Source organism: Camelus bactrianus, chromosome 23 (genome assembly GCF_048773025.1).
Source record: "Camelus bactrianus isolate YW-2024 breed Bactrian camel chromosome 23, ASM4877302v1, whole genome shotgun sequence".
Lineage (NCBI taxonomy): Eukaryota > Metazoa > Chordata > Mammalia > Artiodactyla > Camelidae > Camelus > Camelus bactrianus.
In genome coordinates, this window is record NC_133561.1 from 23,623,059 (window position 1) to 23,647,441 (window position 24,383).

General features: G+C 38.4%; 1 protein-coding gene and 1 long non-coding RNA gene across 3 annotated transcripts in view; one reads left to right on the forward strand and one right to left on the reverse strand.

Annotated features, from left to right (window-relative positions):
* Positions 1-11,459, forward strand: part of LOC141574767 (uncharacterized) — a 151,930-nt gene extending 140,471 nt beyond the window's left edge. Inside the window, exons 5-6 of the long non-coding RNA XR_012501856.1 lie at positions 8,678-8,766; positions 11,257-11,459. This is a non-coding gene — a long non-coding RNA (uncharacterized LOC141574767). The remainder of the gene's footprint in view (positions 1-8,677; positions 8,767-11,256) is intronic.
* Positions 672-24,383, reverse strand: part of KCNK2 (potassium two pore domain channel subfamily K member 2) — a 110,680-nt gene continuing 86,968 nt past the window's right edge. Inside the window, exons 7-8 of one of the 2 annotated variants that reach the window (XM_074351813.1) lie at positions 3,951-4,302; positions 672-3,440 (exon numbers count right to left, since the gene is read on the reverse strand). In XM_074351813.1, the coding sequence (XP_074207914.1) occupies positions 3,985-4,302 (318 nt within the window). In that variant the 3' untranslated portion in view covers positions 672-3,440; positions 3,951-3,984. Of the gene's footprint in view, positions 4,303-24,383 lie in introns of both variants that reach the window. The other variant, XM_074351812.1, reaches the window with a different exon arrangement.

Sequence of the window (24,383 nt, forward strand, 5' to 3'; positions counted from 1 at the left end):
GTGACAGCTCAAGAGGGTCAGGTCTGGGGAGAGGTAATGAGAGTCTTAGGTATGCTGAGGTGTCTTTGAGAAGTGGAGCTGTCCAGTGGGAGTTAGCTAGGTGAAGATGGAGCCCAGAGAGACAGCAGAGTCTGAGAGGGCAAAAGAAAAAGAGTAAAGACTGGACAGGAAGTTTTTGGTGAATGTACAGAAATACTTTGTAAAAGAATGACAGCTAAAAAGAAAAAAATAGTTGTGACTTGAGACACATGTAACACAGTGAACATATTCTAGAATGCTAACCCAAGGAGAAAAAGAAATGGTTTAGTGAGTATTAGAAATAACGAAAGCCAAGGCTTAGTGAACAAGGGGTGCTGAGTCAAACAAAAGAGCAGAGTCAAAAGTCCTGGTCGTTGGAAGTAACCCCTGTCTTTTAGGAAGGGGTAGCTGACATCTGGGTGGGGATGTGTCAGACAAAAGCTGTAGAAACCTTTGAGGTGGGGTGGGATGAAGGAAGCAGGTGGAGTTTACGAAGCTTTCCCCTCACTAAGGTAACCACAGTAAGTTACTCTTAAAAGTTCCCATCACCAGTAACCATGTTACTCCTTGCCATCTTGGAACCAACACATGAACACGTAAAGACCCGTTTCTCTGGAAAGGGACATTTAAGTAAACTCATGCTGAAGCAAAAGTTACATATTAATTTTAATGGCGTTATGAGTATTCAAATAGAGACATCTTTTACTTTATACAAAAGCAAATTTATACTCACACTATGATAAGGAACACACACCACAAATAAGTTATGATTTGACTAGAACAGCAAACAGTTTTTTCTTAAAAAGGAAAACAAAAAAAAGTTGATCGAGGCCTCCAGTTCTTAGGCATAAATAGATATCTCAAGTCTTCAGAATGTCTACCTTTTTTTTTCTTTTGGTATTCCACATAAAATTTCTTTGTTTGAACTTCTAGCCTTCCGAATCAAAGACATACAGATTTTTTACACAAAGCGAGGTGGCATTTAATTCTTCTTATATGTCACCTGTTCCTTAGAATTTGAGAAAGAAACCATGCCCTACACCCTGCTCTTATTTATTTATTCGTTTTTTGAAGCCAAGACACAAATTATTCAAGTCCCTCTTGGCTTTAGAAGTTTCACTTTTTCCTGTTTTGCAAGAGTGAAATATTATTGAAAAAAAGGATGCATGACATGAGTTATGGTAGCAAAGTATATAGATGTATGTGATAAATTTAAAAACTCCAAAATACTCACTTTTGCATTTACTCGCTGTAACATACGTAGACAGCCTTCCCTAGCATCCGTGCCTAAGATTTCAGATGAGGGAGTTCCTAATCCTTGCTGGGTTTGGTACTTTTTTTTTTTTTTTCACGTGTCCTTAAGGGCAAAACTACTCACTCTTTAAACTGGTCCATTGAAAAAATAAACTCAGAGACTATGTCAAAATCTTTATCAGTGTTTTTTCCACAAGAAGTAAACAAAATGGAACTTGAAAAAATAAAATTGATATAATGTGCACATGCTTTCTTAGATTTTTTTCCCCAATCTTAAGGAGAACACTGGGGACTAGTTTTAGAATATTTACTGAATGTCAAGGTGCTTGGGAATGAATCAGTAAATTCATGGAAGACACTGACAAGGCATGTACTCCAAATACTTGGGGTATGGGGTCTAGGAGATTAGCTGGCAACGACCTTCTTTAGGCTTCAACACTGCCAGAATGCTTGACTGTTTTTTTCTTACAGAAAACGTTCAGGTGCCCATGTTTGGCATTTCGATTACTTCAGTGTCAAGACAAGGTCTAACAATGATAAAATAAGGTAGTGATATAACATAATTTAATAGAAACAATCTTGAATTTATATGCTATTTCAAATATCATATTTCAAAATTGAAATTTCAGAATATTTACTTCTGATTAACATCCACCAAGATGAACGCCCGCGCATTTAACAAGGGTAGTCATACTGCATTAAAAATATTTCTTGAATACTGTGAACGAAGGAGCCACAAACACTCAGCATGAAAAGTGACATCTTGGAGTTCTGCACAGCCAGGATCAGATCTAAATCCTCAGCAGCAAGCAGGAGACTCAGAAAATACCGACTTTAATTACAAACTTTATTTGCCAATGCAATTTCACAGTTTATACACGGTGCGTTCCACCATACGAGCTTTCAGAACAGTTACTGTGGAATTGGGTGTCGCTTTCCTTCTAAAAGAGCCTGACTTTCTAAAAATTTGGTTAGAATTTTTTAAGTTTATAAAAGTACCTCCAACAAGTTAATTGAATATTTACATTTCTAGCTTAAATTTAAAATTTGGAAAATAAGCATCTATTAAGTTAATTTTTTAAAGATCCGGGGTTTATTTTTTAATGAGACCCTAATCTGAATGCCACTTATTCAGATACCTCCCCCCACCCACCAGAGTAAGAGTAATATTTTGCAGTTCTGTGTAGGGAAACCATTTTCTTTCTGCATTTTAAAAATTATATTTACAATGTACAGCAGATCTATGTATGAAAATAAAGAAAGAGGAGCAATCTACTAGATGCCTTTACTGAATTTCTTCTGAATCTCGAAAACATCGAAAGAGTTGCAGGATATAAAAGTAAACTAAAAAGGATTATCAACCTTTTCTATCTTAAAAAAAAAAGCTCTCAAGATTTAAATTGTGCTATAACAGCTTTTTCTGTAATGTCAGAGATGAATTATGCCTGCAGTCTGCATTTTTCCATGTGCAAAATCACAGTGATCCCAGTTTCAACTTCTGCTCTCACACTCAGTCACAACTCCAGAGGTATACCCACAGAAGGCTAGGACTGTGCCCACCTCTGACTGGCACATCTCCTCCCCTCCTCTGGCAAAAGTCACCCAAGGAAAGAAAATCATATAAGCCTTTTCTGCATCAAAAAGCAAAGAGATTCTGGCAGTATAATGTTTATTAGCAAATGCCTGTAACACATAGTTGTGCTATCTTCCTTTCATCAGAATGGCAGTTCACACCAGTTGTCGAAATTCACCTTCAATAATATCCATTTTAACAGTTTTATTCTGTCAAATCATTTATATATATATATATGTATTTTCTTCTTCCACCTTTCAAAGATGTATAGTGATTAATAAATGTTAAATTCCAAATACTGCCAGGAAAAAGGGGACTGTTTGGGAGCAGCCAGTTTTACTGGCTGGTAGTAATTACGCTGTATGTATGTACCGTTGGTACCGGCGTTAAATAAATACTCAAGAGGGGCCATCCTTGCACCTCATTTCTCTGCAGTGCCTTTAACGCTAGGGTTTCTGAGTGTTGCGTCAGTGTCCATCTAACTTGGCATCTATTCCTTCTTCGGGCATCATCACTTCGGTCATTTTACACACTGTTTCCAGCAAGGTATGGTACTCAAACGGGAGTTGTGGGGTAAAGGACTGTGGAGTTGAGCCTAGGGGTGGGGCAGGGAAGGAGAAACCACACATTAGCTAGAGAGGTTCTGTTTCTTCATATGATAAGGCACTGACAAAAATTTTCTTAGGTAAAAGGCTGCATAAGAATTTCTTGCCATTTACAAAAAGAAATGTTGTCATCCACAAATGGTCCGTATCTAGGCTCAGTTAGGTAGACCCTGAAAAGTTAAGGACTGATCCCTCAAAGCTACATTATTACCAGAAACAATTATAATTCATTCTGAGGCCTTATGGCACGTTAGGAAAAAAGGGAGGAAAACAGTCTGGGCACAAAAAGGCATCAGACATGGCTTGTTTTATTCCACTCGTCAAAGAAAGTGGACCGTTCAACAAGCATCATCAAAAAGATAGTGCTGGCTCAGAATTCCAAATTCTCTTGATGGTAGATGACCATGATGGGTGTATCTATTTTTTCCCCCTTTTGAGCTCATGCACAATTTAAAAAATGCTACCAGCAACAGTCATAAAGAGCATACAGAAGTCCTCACCTATGGCCATGCCTACGGCTCTTCAAAGAGAGGGCTATTTAATGTTCTCAATAACAGCAATCTCCTCGCCTGGACAGCGTGGCGTCAATCCGTTCAAATAGATACTTTCCGTTTTCAGTAAGGGAGGCAAGACATCCCTCTCGCTGGCGAGGTGGTTCACTGACAGGGTCCTCCTACAAGGAGTCAGCTCCTGGTTATGGTTTCCAGCCAGTTCTGCCGAGAGCTTCCGCTTAATGGACGTGGCGCGCTGGAACTTGTCATAAATCTCCACGCTCAGCCGCCTCCTGGTTTCCTTGAACTCGGCCGTGACGTTGGCTGTCCACTCAGCAGCATGGGCTCTGAACTCTCCCACCTGGAACATGCACGCAGAGAAAAGAGACAGACACCAACAGGGCAGTCAGTGTGCTGTGTGCTTTATCTTCTGATCATTTTATTTGGAGCTTTTAAAGAGAAGACTGTAGCCTTTTATAATATGAGAAGTCTGAGAAGTGAGGTAACTAGACAGATTGTGGAGAGCCAGATCCCATTCTGTATAGCTACGACTCTAAACATTAATCTATGAGCTTGAATTCTATAAACCAAATTATATAAGAGGTACTAGATGTACTTGTTTCTGGACACGAATCCTGTTATTGAAACTTTTGATGCTATAATAAGGCAATCTCTAACCTTTGAAAACTCTGTGAGTTCTCTTATCTGTAATTGTAAGAAGTATTCCAATGTAGAGAAGGCAGCAAGACACAGGAGAAGCAACAAGACAGAGTGATAAAACCTGGAATGTGAACCCAGGTGACCTGGTTGGTTCTGTTAGTAGCAGTGCTGTTCACCTGGGATATAAATACAGATTTTAGGGACCAGAAACGATGTGTGCAGGAACTCTGCATCCAACCCCTACTGGTCATTTAGGAATTCTCTATTTACTAAATAAGCAAGAAAACATATATATTTTTCTGCTTCCAGGGAAAGCGAATAGACAAGGACTGGCAAGTTCATTTTGAGGCCCATTTGGAGAATAAGTCCGAGGGGTAGTTTCTCAATGAATGTTTGTGGCATTAGTGAATTTAACCTTCTGAGCTGCCATTTCCTCAGCTATAGAAGAGGTGTCTTCATAGTGCACACCTAACAGGATGGCTGGGCTAATGGACTTCACCAACTGCGGGAGCCTGTGTACTTACCATTGTGGACTTTGTCTGAAGGTTAGATTAAAAAAATATTGCCAAGTCCTCAGCATATGCATAATGTTTTTCCTGACCTCTTTAAAATTATGTTTGCACTTTAGTGACCTAAAATAGAACAATGACCAATCCCTTTATAAGTTTCTATTTTTTTTTTTGGTGGCTTTTCTTTCTTTTTTTAAAATTTATTTTTATTGAAATATAGTTGATTTACAATGTTGTGTTAGTTTCAGAATCACAGCAAAGTGATTCAGTTATACATTTACATATATATGTTCTTTTTCAGATTCTTTTCCATTATAGGTAATCACAAGATACTGAATATAGTTCCCTGTGCTATATATGAGGTCCTTGCTGTTTATCTCTTTTATATATAGTAGTGTGATATGTTAATCCCAAACATCTAATTTAACTCCCCCCTTCCCCTTTGGTAACCATAGTTTGTTTCCTATGTCTGCGAGTCTATTGCCAGTTTGTAAATAAGTTGATTTGTGTCATTTTTTTAGATTCCACATATAAGTGGTATCATATGTTGTTTGTCTTCCTCTATCTGACTTACTTCACTTAGTATGATAACCTCTAGGTCCATCCATGTTGCTGCAAATGGTATTACTTCATTCTTTTCTGTGGCTGAGTAATATTCCATTTTGTGTGTGTGAGTATATACGTGTGTGTATGACAACTTCATCCATTCATCTTCTTAACCAACTAGAATTTAACAATCTAGAACATCTAGAATAATCTCCTAATGTGGAACAACTCTCCATTTCTCATTGTTAGCACTTCTGCCTTCAGCTGAGGGAGCCCTACTTAAGTCCTTTTTTTAAGTGATCTGGGCTCCTCTTTACCTGGCAAGCAAATAACTACAGCTTTGTTTTGTTTTATCTCTGTTGCTTTTGTTTTAAATTTTGATACAGGAAATGATGGCTTCTGCCATAGTCTAAATGTCTGTGTCTCTTGAATAATTCCTATGTTGAAATCCTAACTCCAAAGGTGATTGTATTAGGAAGTGGGGCCTTTGGGAGGCCCCACTTCCTAATGCTTGAGTCATGAGGTGAAGCCATCATGAAAGAGATTAGTGCTTTTATAAAAGAGGTTCCAGAGAGCTCCCTCCGCCCTTCCACCATGCGAGGACACAGCCGGAAGGCTCTGGCTGTGACGCAGGAAGAGCATCCTCCTCAGTCGTGCTGGCACTGTGAGCCTGAAGGCCCAGCCCCCACAGCTGTGAGAAAGCAGTGTTGTTTATAAGATCCCCAGTCTGTGGTATTTGTTACAGCAGCCTGATTGGACTAAGTCAGTTTCTAAACATTTATACTGAGAATCTGAATTATAAGAGGGCATATGTATGTACATATGTGCCAGTATGATGTGGACATGTACTTGAACAGTCACAAACAGAAGTGTGTGCATACATGTGTACACAAAAACAAAATGCAAACTGTTCAAATATCCTTGGAAGGCGGTACATGGCAGGTCAGCTCTCCCTCATCCACCTGTAATCAAGTACATGCACACATTTGACGATCTACTTGTTATTTCAAAAAGGTCTTTTGTCTCCTACTTGTATTGTGCTAACAAGAAATAACTGCTTGTTTTCCGGGTCTGCTTCTGAAAAAAGCAAAACTGGAAAGATGAGAACTGTGTGGCACACAAAATTGGCAAGATCAAGCATTCCTTAATCTCTGAGGCAATTTAGAGGGAACTTGCAGAAAAAGAAGTGCTAAATTTATATCAGTTCAGCCTGAAAAGTCTTGCTCTTCCTACAGGGGACCGTGTCTTAGATCTAAAAGCGAGTTTGAATGTTTGCTTCTGCTCTGGGCGGACTCTCGGGTTAGAGACATATGGACAGTGCGATCGGTGGTAAGGGATGCTGAATCACTCCCAACTTATAAATAAACCCTCCAGCTGTTTATATCCTTTATTTAATCGTTATTACAACGTTGTGGGGGAGAGTCTATTATTTCACAGAAGAAACTGAGGCCAGAGAGGTTATAAAACTTAAGACACAATGAATATGGGGAGAGCCAGGATTCAAACTTGGAGGTCTGACTACAGCATGTTATTCTGCCTCATCAGCAAAAGCTTATTAATTCTAAACACTAAACATCTTTGGGAGGCGTGCAAGGAGAATTTACATTATGTGGAAATCCACCCTACAGCAGGTTATATTAGGGTGAGGACACACTGCCAAATTTTCCTTAAGATACTCAAAAGTTAAAATTGACTCATAAAAATACGCACTAGGGCTCATTGTCTAAGTCAGTAATGCTATCGATTCCCTCTCTATTGTACCCTGATTTTTCTACTCTTCTTCATGACACTAGACTTAAGGAACACACCCACTCAAACTCAAAGCTTGGAAAAAAAAAAAGGAGAAAAAGAGAAAAGAAATAAAGGAGAATTCCTCAAAAACCAAACCAAGGCCATCAAAATAAAGAATTACTTATTCCCATTTCTAAAAAAAAAATTCCTGAATTTAGAGAATTGTCTATACTAACGTATTCATTATTCATCAAATCGCATACACTGTCCTAAAGTATAGATTCATATCTTTTAATGGTGATAAAATTGTACATTCAAACTCTGAAGATTTTTGTTTGTTTTCAAAGAAATTAAAAAACAAGGCCCTGAAAACAGAATGTTTATATACACACATTTTTTTCTTGCTTGAAACGTGAAGGCTGCTGGTGTTCTGGATAATTAAAATGAATCCTTATGCATCAACACATGTTTGTTTCGTTGTCTTTTTAGAAAAATCTTTCAGCAACTTATTCAAATAGTATGTCATCACCCTAAAACTAAGCAAATCTACATACACTTAGTAATAACAAAGTTGAGGAGCCCACCATGAGCACAAATAGCTCATAAAGGATCGCAATGAATGCTCCTGCAGCTCATGCAACTTGACCCAGAGGTTTTCTCCTGTGTTCCATGTGTTCTTTTGTTTTAATCTTTTAAAAAAAATTTATTGAAGTGTAGTTGATTTCCAACGTTAGTTTCAGGTGTACGGCAAAGTGATTCAGTTATACATATGCATACATATATATTTTTTTCTTTTCTGATTCTTTTCCATTACATGTTATTACAAGAAATTGAATATAATTCCCTGTGCTATACAGTAGGTCCTTGTTGGTTATCTATTTTATATTTAGTAATGTGTGTCTGTTAACCCCCAGCCCCTAATTTATCCCTCCCCACCTATGCATTCTTTCACATTATTCTCGCAGCCCAGGTGATCTGATTTACAAGAAAAGAAAGAAAAAGGAGGGTTACAGTCAGTCGCTTCCCCTCAAAGCTCTACAGGAAATGCTCTCGTCCTTGTCACTACATTCAGTGAGCCAGTCTCTCCGCCTCTCTTGCCTGACCTACACAGCGGCAAATGGCGTTGGTGACCACTCCCTCCCTCCCAGTCAGTCTCTGCTCTTAGCTTCTAAATCAGCACATTTTCATGTTTTTTTTTTTTTAAACATCATTAAGGTTAATTCTCAATCAACCTCGTGGGCTCATGGGCTCATTTTCCTTCACCTCCTCTTAACGACCTTTGTTCCTCAGGCTTCTGATCTCATTTTCCCTGGCTGACCGTGTCCTTCCAGTCGTTTGAATTACCATCCGTTTTGCTGATGACTTGGGAAGGCATGTTGGTAAGTCGAGTTTCTCTACTGAATTCTGTATCTGTACCACTGACTGCTTATGAAACATCTTCATTTTAGATGCCTCCCAGGCATCTCAAACTCAGCATAGTTCCAAATGAAATCATTTAACTTCTTAAACCTGTTCTTGCTTTTTCCTTATAACAGCACCGTTAACCACTAAGTTTCCCAAGTTGAACTTTTCCCAAGTATCACCCTTTATTCTTCCTCTCACTCAGCCTTACAGCAAATCAACCCTAAGTCTTGCTGGTTTACCTCTTTTTGTCTCAATTCCTCTCACTTCTTTCCATTCCCATTGCTAAAACTATAGTCTGGTCCATCTCTTGATCTCACCTATATTATTCCAGCCACTTCCTAACCAGTCTTGTCGACTTAAGTTCATCTCCCTTAAATGCATTGTTCACGCAGCAACCAGAGTGCCCCTTATGAAACACAAATCAATCAGATATCTTCCCCTGTATAAAACCATTCAGTTGATTCCCACTTCACTTGGTCCAGACTCTTTAAAGTGGTTCATATGTTTGAGGGGCTACCTACTGTCTGAGCCTCAGTTCTAACCCCCAACCCTTGCAGAGTCATCGTGAACATTTCTTTTACTTCCTCAAGCATGCCACCCTTTCTTTTCCTTCCTTCTCTCATGTTGTATTATTCTCTCTGATTCCCAGTCCTTCTCCGGGATATCTTCTACTCATCCTAAATTAGACATCTTTATGGAGACATTCCCTTATCCCCTGTACCACATCAGGATCACTTGATATTTGTATCTACATCAGCCTGTACTCCCCTAGCATTAATCTCATCACAACTTACTACAATTGCTAGTTTAAATGTTCTCCTGGCTTCATGGTTATAGAGAGAGTTTGTATTCTCAGGACCCAGAATTGTGTACATAGTGGGGATTCACTAAATATTTGTTGAACAAATGAATAAATGGCAGACAAATCAATCACGTTTTGGATACATGCCCCGGTGAAAGGAGTCTGCTTCCTAGTTGACTGCTGAGATAATAATGCTGTTTCTCTCGGGAGGGAGATACCGCCAGGGGTATTCATAGTATAGGTTCAAAGTGGACGTCCTCAAACGTGTCCGCCTTTGTAGCGCCCCCTCTGCGTTCTAAGAAGCCTGTGGTGTTCTTACTGTCTCATGATCACAGCAAAGAGCATCACGCCTGTTGTGCGGGCCCCTTAAATCAAACTTCCTTTTCTTTCCCTTCCTACCAGCTCCCTCACCCTTTTCATTGTTCACACCACTCTGGGTGACAGTGCCTGAATACCCTATCCCAGAGCCTGGGCTTCACCATCCTTAAGGGGTGCAACCTTTTCAAAGTTAAAGGAACCCTTTCACTTCAGAAGAATCGCTAACATCTCCATCACCAACTAGGAACAGTTACTAGGCATCTAATAGCTTTTCAAGGTAGCAAAATCTCATGATTACAGAGGCCCAGTATTTTCCTCTCGAATAGTGGTTCCAAACCCAAATTTAAGGCAATTTTCCATAATCAGGTAAGACCAATAGGCTGGCCTAAGGAAGCGGAAAGCTCACTATTCTAAAACTTGCAATTGATGAACTTTACAGGAAGCTCACTGTAACCAGAGGGAGTATTTATTACTCCACTGCCTCCAGTTAACCAACTACATGGCAGATTCCTTGTGGGTGAGGATCCCTGCCCTATTTCTTATCAAGCTCACCCTTCCTTCCCATCCACTCCACATCGCAGAATCTTAGTGCTTTGAGTAGAGTGTTTTAATGAAATAAATTTGTCTTCCCAATGAGATGGTAAGTGTAATGACAGAGACTGTGCATCATATTCATTTCTTCTCATAAAAAGTACCCAACATTGTAATGTGAATAAATTAGATTCCTACATATTTTCTGACCGACTAGTGAGACGTCTGTTACCACTGACTGACAGCCCTCTTCCTGCACAAACAGTCTCAGAGGCAATCATATGAAGCTGATATTTGCCTAAGTTTTCTATCAGTGTGTACTGGTACAGGCTGCAGAGAAAGCAATTTATAAACCAATTTTACTGATGACTAAAATGTTCCTATCCTTTGATAAAGGTCAATAATTAACAGAAACTTATTCTGGGCAAGAATTTCCACCAAAGGAATAAGTATGTAAGAAGATACTCTCTGAGCCACATTTTGAATAGCATAATATTGAGATAAGCAGATATCATTTAAGAAGTCAGTGTTTATGAGAAGTCATTCAGTTCTTACTATCATGACTACGTTAAGTGATAAAGAAAACAAAATTGTCTTTATTCTGATTACAACTATATAAAATAATGACTTTATATAGGCAAGGGTATTAAAAGTGTGTAAAAATAGAAACTGTGAATCTTAACAACCCTGTACTAAATATCTACTCTGTATCAGGCCTTGAACTTAGTGCAGACCTACTTGAGGTGTGGACATTTTTGAGCAGTCTTTTCCTTTCAACTGTCCCCTTTCTGATGTTACTGTATTCCCCGTGCAGATTCAGTATACAGCACCTCCGGCCCTGAACAGACTCTGCGAGGGCACGGATCTCCAAGGATTGCTATTTATTTGCTAAGCACGTATCAGAATTGGACGGCGGTTGTCCCTGGGGGTCTTCGTTATCTAAAGCAAAGTAAAAAACACCTCGAGGGAGTCTTTAATTTTTATTGTCATGAAGAAAATTAAAAATAATTGAGAATGCTTGAGTCAATATTTCTGAATCCTAACTCTCTAACTTGTTCACTGAAGTATTTTTTTTTTGTACCTTACTGTATACCTGGGTGTGATGAAGGGTAAGCCCCTGTTCTGATTTTTCGATTTGTTAACGATTTCACTTCTGAAAGTATCCTTGTCCCTATGGCTGGTCAATTTTCATTGTAGTCATTTCTTAGTAACAGAAAGTGTAACCTGACCTTAAGAGAATTTTCACTGTTCTCAGTTTGAAAAAATTTTTAATTGCAGGCTTTTAAATGCTTGGTTTTTATCAACTGCGTTTCTTTTCTTAAGTTGAAGAATAGTTGAGTTACAATGTTGCGTTTGTTTCTGGTGTACGGCATAGTGATTCAGTTAGATATATATATATCTAGATATATCTATATATATCTCAACTGCATATCTAGGATAATTTTCCCCCAAACAAGTCTACAAAGTGTCAGCGACATGTTCTTCCAAGAGTAAAGCTGATCTGTGAGGAGCCCTGCCTCCTTACAGTTCCTTTTTCCCTCTGATCTGTTTCTGAGCCATGCTTCTGTGACAGGCAGTCTTAATCCTATTTTGACGTTTTGATAAGAGAATGCACTCCAGGATGCATGTCATCTAAAATCATCTTCTCCACACAGCAAAAGTCACTGTCACCCCACCAGCTGGGGTTACCTGAAATATCACGGTTGAATATTAGCCAGAGGGACAGAGGCTCTGCCATTTGAAGCCATGCTGTCCCAAGAGTCCTCTTTTCTATACAGTTCACCCAGCAAATCACCAAGAGCTTGAACATTATTTCATTTTAAATCTGTTACTTATTTTATCTAGATGAACCTGTGAAATGCCTCAAATTTAGAATAATTCGAACCCACATTTATTTATTTACCTTAACATCACTATTTCACTATGACCTTGAGAGCCACCCACAACTTTGTCCTGAACAAGCCCTTTGTACACAGCCAATTTCATAATTGGAAAACCTAGTGTTCTCTGCCTCAGCTTTTCACCCAGTGGCATAACCACCCCACTCGCCCTATTTATGAGTTTTGAATTTCTGCAATAGTCTTTACAGAGTTTTGGGTTTTGATCATTAATGGATGAGTGATAATCAACATTTGCTAATATTCTAAATTGTCCGTTTCCAAAGATTTCTCAGCAGTCATCCTAGGCAGCCACTTCAGAGTGGAAATTTGTGGTATGCTTTGGAAATCTGGCAACGGCAACTCTACCTGTCCATCCTCTGCCGTAAGGTAACAGATCAAATTTCGTTTCTCCAATCATTATCCTTGAATCACGTCCTTCCCATCCTCACTTCATGAATAAAGCCATTCCTTCCTTCCTTCCCTTTCCTTCCTTTCCTTTTTCTTTCTTTACTCTTTCTTTCTCTTTCTTTCTTTCTCTCCCTCTCTCTCCCTCCTTCCTTCCTTCCTTCCTTTTCTTCCTTCCTTTTCTTTCTTTCTTTCTTTCTTTCTTTCTTTCTTTCTTTCTTTCTTTCTTTCTTTCTTTCTTTCTTTCTTTCTTTCTTTCTTTCTTTCTTTCTTTCTTTCTTTCTTTCTTTCTTTCTTTCTTTCTTTCTTTCTCCTCCCTTTCTTTTCTCTTTTTAATTGAAGTATAGTTGCTTTACAATGTTGTTAGTTTCTGGTGTACAGCAGGGTGATTCAGTTATACAAGGCCCTTTTTTATTTATTTTTTTTTTGCAGAGCTACAATCCTTTCTAGTCCTTTTTCCCTACAGATCTTGCCCTGCCTTAATTTCTGTTCGATACTTTCTATTCTAATTGGCTTTACTTTGTTTTTCTCTCACATACACGACTAACTATGACTAATCACTCATTATAAGTAAGACGGCCCCTTTCATGGGGTCATAGCTGGATGAGGAATATTTATCTGAAATGTTGTAAGGTTTTTGTGAGGTTTTCAGTTACCGACAGCCAACTCAAGTATTGGATGGAGAAGCCTCAATTTTTCTTTAAAAAAAAAATACTCTATTTATGTGCAGATCTAATCACTGTTTCTGATGTGGACAGAGTAACATGGATAGAGAAACTTTTCACTAAGGGATCACTTCAAAGAATCTAAAGCAAAGCTGAGCATTTAGGATTTAATGGCCACTAAGTAATTTTCTTCACCCAGAAGAAAACAAAAGAGGTTTTCCTTGTCTGGGATCAATGCTCTTCCCCGTCCCTTTTCACCGTGGGATTTTAATTTACTCTTCTCAGCGCTCAGTGCTTATCTACCTTAATGACTTAAGGAAAGCTAAACATTAAAAGCAGTAGCTGAGTTGAAATCATCCCTCTAGTTAAATTTGTAAAAATAATTTGAAGCCTACTTTGCATTCCAAATTCAGAGGCTGCCTAGACTATAATTCCTGGCAATTATCATTAATTCATTTTTCTGAAGTATTGCCATTTCGATGTATTGTTGAACTGTACTATTAAAAGAACAATTCAAATTACTCTCTTTACCGAGCAGGTTTAAAAAAAAAAACAACTAAAAGGATTACAGAGTGTCACATTATCTTGACAGAACAGTACATGATGTTTTCCTCTGGCTTTCAGGAAAGTATATATAATATTCATAAGGTCTCCTTAATCTAAGCCACTTTTTTTAGTTAGCAGTTTCTCCACTTCTTAATATCGCACATATTAACATAACTGTGTAAAGATTAACTACAATAGTCTTACTAGAAAAGAATGTCAAGAAAGATAACAATACTAATATTAATACCATGATTTTAAATACTTTTCATCTAAAACTTGAAAGGATAATATATATTAACTGCATTAATGATGAGCTGATTCGCTTGTAGAGTAAACTCAGCTTCTTAATCTTTGTCATTGTAGTGACATACTGGCTTTGTGTCACTGAACACTTGAAATTCTCTGCCTGCTCTGGTATTGGGGTTACTTTAATAATCCATGCTATGGAACCTACTCAACTTATACGACATTCTGCTGTGTTGAATCCATGAAACAAAATAAAATAATTTGTATACTTTTTTTTTTTAGAAAATTCTACATGCTTTTATATGATTGAGCTATAGTAACCAGATATTTGTTTGTCAGTACAATGTGGAAACTCTGATTGGGGGGTGATGGTGAGATAATCATCTTTTTGTTATTTAAGTTCTTAAAGCTGTATAGCTGGGCAAAAAATATTGATTTACAGATACTGACTACTATATGTAAAACAGATAAACAACAAGGTCCTACTGTATAGCACAGGGAACTATATTCAATATCTTGGAGTAGCCAATAATGAAAAAGAATATATATATACTATGTATAACTGAATCACTGGCGGTACACCAGAAACCAACACAACATTGTGAAGTGACTATACTTTGCTTTAAAAAAAGACATGAAAAAAATAAACTGTTTGGAGGAAAAAACTCCACACAAGTAATAACTGAATGAAGGGGTGAGCTGAAACCTTAAAAGTATTCTCTACAAAATATATTCATTACCTGTTTCACAAAATCAAAGTACGTAATGATGTTTCAAAGTAGATTTAGGAAACCAGGATTTGGTAGTAGTTTACCTGTGACTAACAGGCATTTTATGTTCCTGTAGGAATACCAGACCTGTGCACTAGAAAAGGTTTTGCTTCCCTCCCTCTCCCACTTTCCTTCCTAAACAGCCCAGCCCCGGAGCAGTCAGGTGGAACAGAACGGGCACACATTCGTGGGGCAGGTTTGGAGGTGGGGGACCATGGTGCCAGACTGGAGTCTCAGAGCTAGACCAGCATGCGGGGAGCACCTGAACAAGGGGGCAGCCCAGCTTTGGGTGTCAGAGCCTGAGATGGACAAGGAGGGCAACCCCAAAGGGAGGCTCAGCACAGACTGCTGGAGACCAAGCATGAAGGCAAGGGCATCTCTGAAGGGTCGGGGGTGGTAGCAGCAGCGGCAATTCAAGACTGGCTACCTACAAGAAGAGTGGTCAAATGATATATTGAAACAAAAATTAGGTATTTCACTGGAAGAGAAAGTAATTACAAATATAGAAAAGCAGAAATCTAAAAGGAACTCTTGTGATACATTGGAATTGGAAATATCAGTTTGAACTCATGATTTTTTTTTCTGTAATTATCATTTTTTTTAATTGGGGTATAACTGACAGAACATTATATTGGTTTCAGGTCTACAGTGCAATGATTTGATAGTTGTATATATTGGAAAATGATCACAGTAAATCCAGCTAGCATCCTCATGGTTTTCAAGATATATTGATATATAGATATATAATAAATATAGACAGAAATATATATATATGCATGAATATAAAATATACTCCTTAGCTCTGTCTACTCATGGTACCCAGGAGCAGTGACAACCCATTACCCATGAGCATTCATATCTTTCTAAATACCACTATCCACTAAAAGAAACCATGGCTCCCTGGACAAATGAATGATTCCAGGGCTGGAGCAGAGAAACTATAGATCAACCTGGGAACATTTTATTGTGCCAGAAAGTAAAGTATTGCTCAAAGATTGATGGGTATGTACCAAAAGACGCAGAAGATGGCTTGAAGGTGCTCCCACTGGCCAAGACTGTGGCCACTTGAAGATCAAATAAATGATGCTTGTAACAGATTGTAACTCACTGATAAGAGCAGAAACCCATCAGTCTGTACTGACATGAACAAATAAACAAATAAATAAGTAAATAAATAAATAATGGAGAGTCTGATGAGGAGACAATTGTGTAAGTTTCAGAGTATCTCCCTACAATGTATCCATTAATTATGGAGCAAAAGGAGTAACTTTATAGTGCAGAAGTCTGGCAGCCACTTTGCAGCTTTCTACTTTTCTACTCTGTGGAATCAAGTTAACATACAAGTGATGAGACAAATCAACAAGGTGCACCATCTAAGAGGATGCAATGAGAAGAGCTTTCTCACGTATTCTTTAGACTTAACCACGGGTATCAACCACTGTGATATTTATATTTCACTGTACATTTAAAGAGATGTATAATATTATAGTTAAATGTCTGTGCTTAAGTTCACTGATAATTATACCCTTTGCAATGATTTGAAGAATTTTTAAATTTTAAGTTAAACATATGCATGGACAAGACCTCACTTTTCAAAAGACCTTCAGGGAGTTCACACACGAGAAGGGTGAAGACCACTGTTCTGGAGCAGTGATTTACAGCTCTGGCATTAAGTAGCAACAAGAAAAGGTTTCTCCTCCAATCCACCTCCTTCCCCTCCCCCAGAGACAGATGTTGTGGCTCACTTCTTATTCTCCATTTCACCTTTCGTCTTTCTCTATCCCAGAGTTTTAAGAAGAGAATGTAAATATTTTGGCACCCTAGACCATGACTGATTTAGGAAATGTCACCCAACCGTGAGCTGCAGGGGCTTTGTGAACCTCTTAAAACTGTATATACACTGCTAGGATTTGTGCATTTTTCACTAGGAAAGGGGATCAGAGCTCTTAACAAACCCTCAAAGAGGATGTGACCCAGTAAAGGTTATGAACCCTTTGCCATATTAAGTAAATTCAACATGGATGCTTATAAGTGGAGTTGTCCTTTCTAGAAGTGGAAGACCAGTCAGAGCAGTCTGTTTTGTAAGTTTCACATTGTGCACTGTTTTATCTCAGCTGCCCAGCACAGTGCAGGCACACTGCAGGCACTTACCAATCTTCGTCGAATGAAGGAGCCAAATGAATTTTGCAGAGTCACAAGGAGGAGGGTAGATAATGGAGAAGAGGATAGAGGAAGTATTGTGAGTGAATGACATCATTTTCAAACAGGAAGTGGCATGATATAAAGGCTCATTTGAATGAGTTGGGACAAAAGCTACTGACCTCAGTGCTTCCTAGGTGAGACAGATAAATAACTTAGCAAGCAAATACACAGTTACAAATGATGATTAAGTGCAATTAAGCCAAAGTAAGAAATGTGATGAAAGCATAGAAGAGAGAGGGATAATTCATACTGGAGTGGTCCGATGGGATGTCTGGAGAGATGTGACACTGGATTTGAGATCCGAATGATCTCTGTGGTTAGCAGGGTGATGGGTGTAGAGAGAACACTCCAGGCTAGGGCATTAGCTTGTGGGAGGGGAAGGGACACATGTGAGAAAGAGCTTGATGCAAGTTAGAGAGGAACGATTGGAGGGTTTTAGAGTGTGAAAAAGAAGATGAGAAGTGAGTAATAAAGAAGTAAGAGAAGGGAAGGTGTAGCTCAAATGGTAGAGTGCATGCCTAGCAAGTATGAGGTTCTGGGTTCAATCCCCAGTCCCTTCTCTAAGAACAAATAAATAAACCTAATTACCTCCCCCGACCAAAAAAAAAAAGGAAGTGAGAGAAGAACAAGTCTTCATTCTGCTATTCTTCGCTGGTGTTATTTTCGGAGATTAATGCCTTTATCTTATTATTATTATTTACATACATATTTAATTTATATAAATATATAGATTTATCTTATTATTATAATATTATTTATTAATGCAGTTTGAAAATAGCTTTGTCGTATTTAAACTTTGCATAAAGGGCTGTGAAGAAAATATTCAATATGATCTAAGCAGCTAGATCCAGGAAAATCATTATTTCCAACTATTTTCAAAGGGGAAATTGTTTCTAGAAACTTGCTCTAAAACATACACTTTCCCATGTACAACTGCATGGGTGTGGGTGGTTGACATTGCAGCAGTCCTCTGAAATAATTGATGATCCCCGTAGAGCTGTTCACCTTGACACATTAGATGAAATGCAGAGGTAGCAACAGTCATCCTAACATAAAGCTCAAAGACACTCTCCAAGAACTGCTTCCAGCCGGGAAAAGAGTAAGTTATGTGAATGGACACATCTGTGTCACTGCCTTTGCAACTTGCCCTTTACTCTTCTCCTTTCAAAATTCCTTGAAATGATGTCAATTAAAGACAATAAAACTTCTAGGAGGAAAAACACAATCTTTATCATTAGCACAGAAGCAGCTTTCTTATAAAACAAGTTACTGCCAGAGATTGTCAGTCGATATCCTATGGCGTAGGCTGTAATCTATATTCTCACCTTTATCTCCAGCTGTGCTCTCCACTTCACTGGCCACTGTCATTCTGGCTACTGAACACTTTAAACATGACAAGTCTGATGTGAGATGCACTGTGAGTGTAAAATACGTATCAGATAATGAAATTTATTTACAAAATATATTTTAAAGTCTCACTTACAAGTTTTATATATTTACATATCAAAATGATAGTAGTTGAATATATTAGGTTAAATAAGATTTATTATAAAAATTAATTTCATGTTTCTTTTTTCTTTTTTAATGAGGCCATTAGAAAACTTCAAGTTATGTATGTGGTTTGCATTTGTGCTTTGATTTATATTTCTATCAGACAGCACTGGTCCATAGAATGCCCTTCTATTGCCTTCTTTAAATTGGGCTACAAAGAATCATGCTTTTATTCTTTCATGAATGTATGAAAAAACTTTCAGAAAAAAAATGTACAAGTGGTCCTGTATTTTTGGAAAGCAATGCAAAACCAGAAATTTCCTCCCACTCTATTTCAACAAGTAAAAGTGGCAGAGACGGTCTAATAACGCACTGTTCACTGCACATGAAACCAGTCCCACAGAAATGCTGCGGGGCAGCATCTGTCCTACAAGCATTCCACTGTATTTCAATTAACTTGGCCAGACTGTGATGGGCTGCCTAAGAAATGGGAAGAAAAGATAAAATTAAAGAAGGGGCAGTGGAAACACTGAGGATGTGACAACAACACACAGCTAGTCTCTCACCCGGGAAGGGTGCAGGGCTCTCTCCCTGGGTGATGTATTTCCGTCAGAAATGCCATGAACCTGCACCCTCAGCTGTGTCCACTGATGGCTTATGGCTTTACAATTTAGGTAAAAACAACACCACTGAGTGTAAGGATAACACACGGGGCATCCATCCGTTGTGAAAGGAAAGCCAGAGCTAAGCATCTATGTCCCTTCAATAAACGCTTCTAATAATATCTGGAAAGGCAGCACGATGCACTCACAGCCCCCTTGCCTGTGGCAGTCGGAGTTGTCCAGAGCAAAGTACACTACACTAATAGCAAAGACCTCTCCCAAGACAGAATGAAATGGAACCTCTTCACTTCCCCTGCTAACCTCGGGCAGGCTGACTTCCCTGCATAGCACTTAAGCGATCACTTCATGCTTTAGAGAACACGATTTGACCTATTTTCATTTGTATCCATTTAGCAGAGAGCTGTGCTATGATGGGTTTCTATTATACTTTGGTCTGGTTATTTTATGAAGCCTGTGTTACACCAAGTCCTAAAGGGGCAAGGAATATTCGGGACTGTGAGAAAAGGCAGGGGAAAAGCAACGCCAAATCCAAGTGCCTCTCCAGACGCTCCCCGGTGGTCTAGTGGTTAGGATTCGGTGCACGCGCTCTCTCTCTCCCAAATGCCTCTCCAGGTATCATGCCAGAGTTACCTACTGTTTTTAATTTGATACTGACTAAATAAACCCAGATTCATTTTCTTTCACATTAAACCAATAGTTAGAGAGGGTGGAGCGATATGGAACTTTTGCCTGGGTCTGATTTTAACATCTTCAGGGCTTACTTACAACGAAGTTCTCAAAGACTAACTTTTCCCGAGTGCCCCTCTCGCAAGCCTCCTTTTCTTCTTCTTGAGATGTAAAAGTTGGTTGCCTGTGCATTTTGAATAATGGAAGGTGGAATCTTCCAGGGAAAGGGAAAAGAAGAGGAAATTAACCAATTCATTTTTCTCTAGTTAAAAATCTCTTTAAATTGCCAGATTGTCCGACAGGGGACAAGCCATACGTATGATTGCTTTGTGAGAAAAACCACCCAGCTACCTGAGAGCTTTTAAATACAAGAATATTACGCTAGTTGTGGATGCCAAACGTGGACACACACAACACATCTGTAATAGCAAGCAGGTTCAAAGAGGCAAGGATGTAGACATCTACATTTAAAGTCATTTCTGGCTCAGCTGGCAGTGTCAAATCAGGGATGCATGCAAAGACCCTCAAGTTGACAAGAGAAATGGGGTGAATGTAGAATATTTATCAAATATTAAATTCTAGAACTTTGACATTTTCCAAGAACTTCTGAAATCACATTTTTGAGTTATGTGCTTCCCACTTACGGAAACTACACAATTTTGATTATGAGAATCTAGGGTTTATTTGGCAAAGTAGGGGTTCTAGAGGCAACTTCACATTTCTATTTCTAACACTTCCTCTGTTTATTTTAAGGAAGTACTGGATTTTGAGATTTAGCTTCAGTGTATTACTATTTAACAGTTCCGTGGTTTATGATGCTTGTAAAATTGGGCAGGGTAGGGGGGGAAGCTTTTTTGGTAAGGCTGAATCTGCTTATTTAAAATAAGAAGAGTACTCGTAACTTGGTTATGTTTCATCAGGCCTCCTCCTTCAATAAGCCATTAATGACAGCACCACCCTCTCCCTTCATGAGAAGAACTCCATGAGGCAAGTGAGCTTTCCCACTGGTCAAACATTGGAAAACAAAACCTTTGTCTATCTCGAATATAAGACTATATATATAAAACATTTTCACTTTTGATATACTTTCCACTATATGACATCTCAAGCCAGGAACACTTTTGTTCCAGCCAAGTATAAGCAACCCCAAACGTTTCCCTCTCAAATTATGGAAACCATAGAGATTTTATTTTACATATAGTCACTAATGTAGCAGAAATATAAATATCTAATTTAGCATTTAAGTGCCAACAACGGTATCAATGTTCAGAGGATCTTTAGTGTGTAAGTTGGTTGGGGGGAGGGGAGATCGTACTATTTCGTTCCCCAGACTGCTCATTCACAGTTCCCAAGTAGATCAAACCGAGTGTCAGACACACCATTTGCAACAGAGAACACTCCTGCTCCATCAGCTCCCGCGGGAGGGGAAAACCTGTACGAGTAGAAACTAACAACGATTTTGAAACCAGCATCTCTGAGCAGAAGATTTCTAACTAAAAAAACAAGCAGCAGATGACTCAGCATTATGTATTAGAGGTAACTATTTTCTAATTGGAGATCCTGGAAATATACTGACTCCTCACTTAGAATTCCGCATCGATTTAATTTCACGTTAAGGAGACAATTCCCCTAAGCCTCCTTCACTTTAACCCAATACTGTTGCGCGTGTACTGCTCTATAGAGGCAGGTCAGACAGGTTCTGCCTGCGTCTTTTTTCTCTCACGCTGCATTTTACTTTTCAAATCAAATAAATGCCCTTCAAGTCAGAAAGATTTCAGTTTTACAGAGCCTAGAAAGTTTAAAAGCATTAAAACCTTCTGGAAACATGTTCTTAATGCTTAAAGTAGAACAAATTGCCATAAGCAGTATTTCACATGGGGTGTGGGGGGGGACTTTTTAACACAGCAGCAAGGAATAGTAAGAACTGATTATTATAAAATAAAACAAACAAGAACAAAAATATTAAATTGCCAAGAAATTAGAACATCAGAAATAAAAATGAAATTTTCCTGCCTGACATTTTATTGCAGCTAGAGACTAACTTTTGAACTAGCTTCTAGCTTGATGGTATCAAACTTTGTACGACATCTTAGAGTAATGACTCAAGGTTTTTTTTTGTTTGTTTTATTTTTTTTTTTCACTGAAACATGAATTGTTTTAGCCTACAGAAAATTCTAACCAGCTTATATGTCAGGCTATTTAATTATGAAATTGATCATCTCTTAAATATTAATTATAATTTATTTTGTCTCTATAAGCAGTAATAAATGAATAAAACCCACCAAATCAAGTATACTTGGGTTCTCCGGAAAATGTTAAAGACTGAACAAAATTAAAATCATCTCTCTGACCCGACAGAGAGGAAAAACTAGCCCCTTCCTCTTTTATCACTGAAGAAGTACAAGATGTGCAAATATTGAATGTAAGCTTGAAAAAGAAGCTCCCTATATTATTTGATATGTCTCCAAATTTTTCCAAATTAATTCTACTCCTTCTTCTGAATTCTGAATCATTTTATGTCTACACTTTTTCATTCATTCAACTCAAGCACCCATTGAGTGCCTATTATATACCAAGCACTGTTTTACCTGATTTTGATGAAGTAAAATATCAAAAATTCATTCCCTTATGAACAATACCTTCTGGGAAGAGAAATAGGCAATAAACAATGAAACACAGTTAATGAGTAAATCACCTAGGATGTTAGAATTTGGTAAATATGATGGAAAACTAGAGCAGGGCATGGAGAGTCAAGGCAGCTGGGGGAAGAGGAGTTTTAGCTTTAAATAGGATGGTCAGGTGTGTCCTCACTGCCAAAGTGGCAGGTGACAAAGATGTTCTCTTCCACACTGGTTCCTGCAGCAGCACTTCCAATGTGTAAAAGAAGGAAAGCCACTAAGGCCAAAGACTTAAAAAAAAATCACTGCACAAATTCTTATGTTAGATTAAACTATCAGTTGTGCTGTAATACTATTTATCTTCAATATGCGATGGGACAGGAAAGATGCTGAATGGAGAGGTGGAACTGCAGGGGAGTATTTTAAACTGAAGAGGCAAAAAGTTATACTATTTATAATTTGGATGACTGTTTTTATACAGAAGATTTTTCTCCCCTCAAGTTGTTTCTGGAATGGCACATTGTTTTCATTATTAAAAATTGAAATCGTTTATTAAAAAAAGGTTTGAAGACATTAGGAAGTGAGCCAGCCAGACAGATATCCTGAAAAAGAATATTCCTGATTCAGGGAATAGTCAGTGCAAAGGCACTGGGGCAGGGGTGTGCCTAGTATGGGGAGGAATAGTAAGAGAAGAGGTCAGGGTAATAGGGACTAGCTCATACAGATCTTTCATGCTATTTTACTGACTTTAACTTCTACTCTAAGAACAATGGGGAGACACTGGGAAACTTCTAATCAGAGAAATGATGTGATACGACTTATTTCAAAGGATTAGTCTGGCATGTTGTTTTGAGAACAGACTTTCCATACAGCAAAGGTGGAAGCAAGGAAACCAGTTAGGATTTAGAATAATCCAGGTGTGAGCTAATGATGTCACAGAAAAAGATATGAGAAGGTGAGAAATGGTTCAGTTCAGTCCGTTTTCAGATCAATGCTGTAGGGCTGAATGTAAAATGGGAAAGAAAGAGAGAAGTCAGGGGTATCACCTCCTTTATGCAAATCTCCCCAAATCACTTAATTAAACCTAGTAATTCTATTTCTGTAGACCGTTGCACACAGAACATCGTCTTTTTATCTCTACCATAGTACCTACTTGCTAGTAATTATTAGTAATCATATACCCCCACTTACCTGTAAATTTCTCCTTGAGGGCAAATGCTGTGACTTTTCTTTATGCTTCTATTCCCGATACCTATAAAGTGCCTGACACACCATGGAAAATCAAAACATGGCTGATGAACAGACCAGTCAATGAGTTCGTGTAGAACAAAGCCACTTGTGCTCTGCATCTCTTGTGGGTGGCACAACTGTCCCCACCTTGAAGACCAGAAACACTACTCAGTGAAATCCTTATTTCTCCTATACTCAAACTTGGACTCCAGTGCCTTCTGGTCAATTCACATTTAAGGCAAAGTTTTCATGTTGCAGTCCATGTGGCTTCAAAATAGGAGAGCCATTTTTATCCTGCCCTGCTTATACACATCCTTGCAGACTTTATTGCCCATTTGGAAATGTGTATTGAACACAGAACAGTAGTCCTTAAGCTGAAATTCTATTTAGGTTAACTCTGTCCAACAGGCTCTCAAAGTGTGGTGGAAATGACACAAATTGGAGTAAAGGTAATATAATATCCATATGTATATAAAGAAGAATATATATATATATATATACAGAACACTGGATGACATAAAAACATCCTAAGAGAAATATTTTAGCTTCTCACAAATAAGCACCAGGAAACCGAAAGGGCTATTGACATATTACAAGCT